Source organism: Trifolium pratense, linkage group LG5 (assembly GCF_020283565.1).
Source record: "Trifolium pratense cultivar HEN17-A07 linkage group LG5, ARS_RC_1.1, whole genome shotgun sequence".
Lineage (NCBI taxonomy): Eukaryota > Viridiplantae > Streptophyta > Magnoliopsida > Fabales > Fabaceae > Trifolium > Trifolium pratense.
In genome coordinates this window covers 10252979-10259284 of record NC_060063.1, presented here as the reverse complement: position 1 = coordinate 10259284, position 6306 = coordinate 10252979, and the positions used below count along the sequence as shown (strand labels likewise).

At 31.9% G+C, this 6306-nt stretch overlaps 1 protein-coding gene across 1 annotated transcript; it reads right to left on the bottom strand.

The window, feature by feature from the left end:
- Positions 1-4902: 4902 nt before the first annotated feature.
- On the bottom strand, positions 4903-6151 carry LOC123887059 (chitinase 2-like). The gene has a single exon (XM_045936331.1). The coding sequence runs from the start codon at positions 6065-6067 to the stop codon at positions 5174-5176; it is 894 nt and encodes a 297-aa protein (XP_045792287.1). The 5' UTR covers positions 6068-6151; the 3' UTR covers positions 4903-5173.
- Positions 6152-6306: the final 155 nt, after the last annotated feature.

The following is a 6306-nucleotide window of genomic DNA, read 5'->3' as shown; positions in this document are numbered from 1 at the left end:
CTCTATAGAAAGCATTACATTTTGAGCTCCTAATCTTTGGACATTTGCTGGGTGTAAATGTATGAATGTAACTATCACAAGCTTCAACCTACTATGACATGTCATAATAGAAGAATCTGTTTGATTAAAAATAATGAATTCATGACTAATCAATGTTGGATGAAACATAAACTAGTTTGTCTTTAATTCTCATTCTATTGCCAGTACATTGTGTAGCATGCATTATTGCCATGAATATGAATCCACTGCCTTGTCTAGTAGAATTCACTATAACGGACGTGAAAACCATACATACCACTACGAATATGTGTAAATACCCGTAGTGGAATCCCCATGATTTATATTAAAAAAAATTGAAACCATACATACCACTACTGGTATTCATTATAACCGACGTGGAATCCCATACATACCACTACGGGTGGAATCCCCATGATTTATATTAAAAAAATTTGAAACCATACATACCACTACTGGTGTTCATTATAACCGACGTGGAATCCCGTACATACCACTACGGTTAATTGGAAAAACCGACGTGGAAAGTCCATAATTTTAAATAATAATTAAAGAAGAAATACACATACCACGACGGGGTATTAAAAGACCCGACGTGGAAAGTCTGGACTTACAACGACGCCAGCAATCACTACGGCCACGGCCAGTAGTGGAAAGTCCGTTTGGCCAGTAGTGGAATCCCCTTTCTGCACTAGTGCAACCTAGTTGGGATTTCTTCTAGATCCTTTGACGTCATTATGCTCTTAGTTCACAAAAAAAAAAAAAAAAACACTTGTCATATGTCCAAGTGTGGTTTTTGTTTGTCACGTGTCCAAATTCAACGATAATAGTGAAAAATTTGACGGAAGGGACCAACATGAAACCTGCAGAAAAGATAAGGGACCAACTTGAAATTTTTAAAAGATAAGGGACCAACGTGAAACTTAAAATAAAGATAAGGGACCAAAATATAATTAAGCCTTTTATTTTTAATCATTTTATTCAATTTTCTGGAACAAAAAAACTCGATAAAAAAAAAAGAATTGTTCTATTTTTCTTTGTAAATTGTGACAAAGAAATGGTGTATTATTTCTGTAACGCCCCGAAATTTAGATAGTGAAACTAAATAATTTAATTATAATTAGAGAACTTTCAAGAAATTAAATAAGTGGAGAAAAATAGAGAAAATAAGGAAGAAAAAAATAGAAAAGAATTAATAGAAATATATTTTGGGTCATATAGCCTAAAGATATATTTTAATCTCACATTTTAGAGATACTATGCTTTAGTAATATTTTTGGAAACTTATTTTTGAAAGATATATTCTAATTTTTGAAAATAAAATAGTAGATCTTTTAGGAAATTAAGTTTTGAAACAAATTAGTAATAGATAGCCATTACTTTTATGACTAAGGAAAACCTAATTATTCATTATAAATAGAGGAGATTAAAAGAGAAATAGGATTAGCCAAAAATTACCTAAAATAAAAAAGAAATTGGGAAGGCTGCAAACAGAGGGAGAATAACGTGTCATAGCTACTGAGTTCGGGAAGCTTGTCCCTAACTGCTTTAGTGATTGAATCGCTCTTCGTCGGGAAGAATAACTAAATTTACTTTTCATTAAACGTTTTATTTTGAAAAAGGAATTGGTCCATGTTGTTTGTTCAGTATTTTATTATTGTAGTAGTCATTCAGACTTTGAGAAATTTTCATTGGTTCAATTTTACAAGTTTACTTCCGATGTGTTATCTTTAAATGCTTATTAATCAATCACGTCGAAGATTAGTAACACTCCTTTTGAAATAAAATAATCAACGATTTTACAAATAAAATCAATGGAAGTCCGGGTTGTTACAATTGGTATCAGAGCCTGGTTGGTTCACATGACCAAGAGTCGTAGTGTCTTGTCGTTGTGCGAACACTGTCAAAGCCTAGCCAACGTCATCTGTTGTTGTGTGTCAGTCTTGTCTAACTGTTGGTATATTTTCTCATCTATCAAAGCCTAGCCAGCGTCATCTGTTGTTGTGTGTCAGTCTTGTCTAACTGTTGTATATTTTCTCATGTGTCAATCTCGATGTTTGTAGTCAAATTTGTACATTAGCCACTATTTATTTTACAAAGTGTTTGTTAAGTTCTTGAAATTGTTGATTCTAACTGACATGTTTTCCTTGCATGATATTGGTGATATGTTATATGGTTATCCGATTTTACTGACAATTTTCGAGGACGAAAATTCTAAAAGTGGGTGAGAGTTGTAACGCCCCGAAATTTAGATAGTAAAATAAATAATTTAATTATAATTAGAGAACTTTTAATAAATTAAATAAGTGGAGAAAAATAGAGAAAATAAGGAAGAAAATAGAAAAGAATTAGTAGAAATATATCTTTTTTTGAAAATATATTTTTGGTCACATAGCTTAAGGATATATTTTAATCTCACATTTTAGAGATATGCTTTAGAAATACTTTTGGGAGCAAATTAGGATATGTTTTTGGAAACTTACTTTTGAAAGATATATTCTAATTTTTGAAAATAAAATAGTAGGTCTTTTAGGAAATTAAGTTTTGAAACAAATTAGTAATAGATAGCCATTACTTTTATGTTATAATCTTTTTTACCTCTTTCAAATACTGACTTGAGCGTAGGAGTGTTAACATAGGAGTGTTAACATAGGAGTGTTAACATTTTTGCAGGTACCTTTTCCTCCATAAAGACCAAGAAATCTTCTCATCATCATCTTCCATAACTCCTACTAGCTGAATCATCATCACCTAAGACAATCATTTATGAACAACCGGCCAGTTCGTCTTATATAATCATTTATATTTTGAATAATATAAATTTTAATTATTTTTTAAAAAATTATTCTCATATTAACAGATTGATTAGGATTTTAACGGGTTTTAAAAGACTTTTAAATTAAAAAAAATCAAATATGTATCTCATCTAACAATCCCTAACAAACATTATTTTTCAGCTTTTCATCTGACAACTAATTATTCTTCAACTTTTTATTTGTAAGATCGATTGAAATAAATAAATAAATAAAATACAAAATATTAGTGCTGATATAAATCTTATCCATTAAAAATAAAATACACTGTAAAACTTATACGAGTTCTAATCGATTTAAACATGTTTCATATCATATAACAACAATATCACATAACATGTTTAAACCAGAAGCGGAAGCAAAATTAAAAGCTACTAACCTCCAGCCATTGCTTAGTCTCCTTGCTTGTTGATGCTGCAAGCTTTCTGTTTCAACGTTCCAAACCCTTACTTACTCAAACTCGATGGTGTGAATTCGTTGAAGAGAGAAAGCAGGTTCGGTGACCATGAAACAGTGTGAATACGTTCTATTTATAGAATCTTGCCCATCACAAGGTCTTGGAACGTATTTGCACTTTTTGGGGGCTGAACTTAAGCACAATTTAGTTACATCTAAAGTGTGTATATCTGATTATGGGATAAGTGAGAGAAAAAGAGTGGACCAACTCATATGCTTTTTCCCCAAGAATAGGACTCCACAACAACTTAATTTGAAGCCAAAATATAGGGAAAAAGCCAACATACACTGGAAAATGTTAATAAAACTAAAAAGTAAAGATCCAACAAGAAATCTAACAAGCACCATAGATACAATCCAAAAACCCGCATGCGATGCAAATTTAAATTGCAAAAAGTTTTCATGCATTAAAGACTATTTATTTTATTGGAATTTAGTTAATTTTAATTATTCGGTTTAACAATAATTAATTAACTAAGTAAATTGTAGAATCAAGAAAAATAAAAAAGCATCTTTTCTTTTTAAAGAGTATATTTTTAGAAACAAAGTTGTTAAGATATGTTTTGGAACATATTTTGGAAAGATATATTCTAATTTTTTAGAAACAATCTTTTAGAAAATTAAGTTTTAAAACAAATCAGTAATAAATAGACATCACTTTTATGATTTTGACTTTTTATGAGTTAATTTTTACGAGAAAAGATCCTCTCCGGTAATTGAGAGGGTCTTGTGCAATCTATGCCGCTCATTTATATTTTAAAATTAAAATTTCTTGTATTAAAATAATAGGTGTGGTCTAGATTTCACAAGAGAGAGCAATTTTTACTACTACAGTCTCCTAATTTTATTGCCCTTATAATTATGAAGGTTGAACTCACCTCATGCGTGTTTTGACATTTAACAAATAATTGGGTCGCTTTGGTTATTTGAATATGGTATGTAACTATTAGAGCTGTTAAAGGAGCCGACCCGGGGGCCAGGTCATATAAAGGGTCGGTCCAGTCAAGCTCGGTAAATTTCCTAGTCCGACCCGATAAGAAAAGGCTTACATAGGCCAGTCCGACTAATAAAAAAAAAAGATGCAACTAAATCTATGTTATATTTCTCAACTAAATTTTCAAGAAGGTAATTCATATCCCTATATTTTCTCACATAATTTCCCAAACAACAGTAACATCCTCTTTATCCTCATCAAACTAACAAACAAATCTCTAACAAATAATATCATCCTAATTCAATAAGTTTATTATTATTATTATTACTATTATTATTATTACTAGCGGCCAGACAGTGCGCATTTCGCGCTTGTCTGTGTTTATTAAGCAAATTTATGTCAAAAAAAAAATATAAAAAAATCATGGATTATGTTATTGCGAATTTGTTAATAAAAGATTATATATAATGATAAATTAATTTGAGGCCCCATATTTTTGAGGTCATATGCCAAGATCCAGATTTCCGCTTTTTGTTTAAGTGAATGTTCTCATTTCTTTTGAAAGATATTCAACATTCCAAGTTTCCTTGAAAACTCTTTTGCCTTTTTTACTTTTGTCATCATACACCTCATTAGCAAAGTGTTAGTTCAAGATAAATAATATAATTAGGGTTGTCAATATATTAAAAGCAAACACATCTTATTATTAACTTTTATAAGAAACGTACATATATTGATACAAGAGAAATAAATCTCGACACTCACAACATAATAGCAAAACACACATGAAATAGAACACAGAAAACCAAACCAGGGTCTTATTTAACTTATTAAAAGACTAAAGCATATAGAGCTAATTCAAACGTATGATATAGCTCCATATTATTGTCTGCAATACTTGACCCATAAAATCAAATATTAGTTACCGGCTATATATAGATATAGCTAGCAACTAATTAGTTTGTACAAGGAGGCGTTGCAAGAAGATCTCCAGGAGGAAACCTTTGTTCTCACCAGGGACAGGAATTGCAGAGTCGTTAGCATTCCAAATAAAAATACCAGGGAGTTTTGATTGCTGCTTGAGCAATATGCAGCCACCAATGAAGATCTCCCACGGCATCTTATCATCTGCAGGGTCAGTGCTAAGTCCTGGAAGGACTTTTTCACGACAATAATCATCTGCTGCCTTATTGTAGAGGTTTAGAAATTCCTCATATGTGGATATAACGTGAGGGTTGTTGTAGAATTGGTAGTCAACCCAATTAATGTTATCTTTATTTTCCGAATACAAATTGCGGTAGTGGGTATCATTGTTATGTGATGGGGCAATGGACACCACATTGATACGTAGATCAGTATCATTTTTGAGCTCTGTTATGACCCTTCCGAGGTAGTTGGCAAAACGATCTGGGTCAGAATCAGAACCGTGGATGTGCTGATAATTAATGTCAATGCCATCAATTGTGTTGTCGCCGCTTGAACTCTTGTATTTTCCGATGATCCTTTTGAGTGAGTTTACAGCCTCCTTACTCCATTTTTCAAGGCCCGTAAGAGGATCGAATGGAGTTTTAGAGTCACGACCTCCAATGCTTATTACCACCTTAACATTTGCATATGTTTCCTTCAATATTCTCACTTTGTCTGGACCGAAGAAATCAACATTCCAACTTTCCTTGAAACTTCCGGTTCCTTTCTTATTGTAGTTGCTGTCGTTGACATACTGCTCATTGGCAAATCCCAAAATGAAGTGAAATTCTTTGATATTGGAGTTGATGATTTCAGTTGGATAATCAACTAAACTTTTTGAGGGTGGCTTCACACCAATGTATTCACGAAAGATAGACATTTTGATAATTTGAATGATTTAGAGAAGGAGATTATATAATTGGCTTTTTAGATTGGTTGTGGTTTGATCAAATGACCAACTCTTGTTGCCCTTTTATAATACTACGCTAGCTCCTATTAGATAATGCAAATCAATCTGATTTTTGTCGCCATTCAAAAAAAAATATCCACTTCTTGTCACAACCGCATTGAATTAATTCGTTCAATAGGACAAGTACTATGCTTCAACTGATCAGTGCT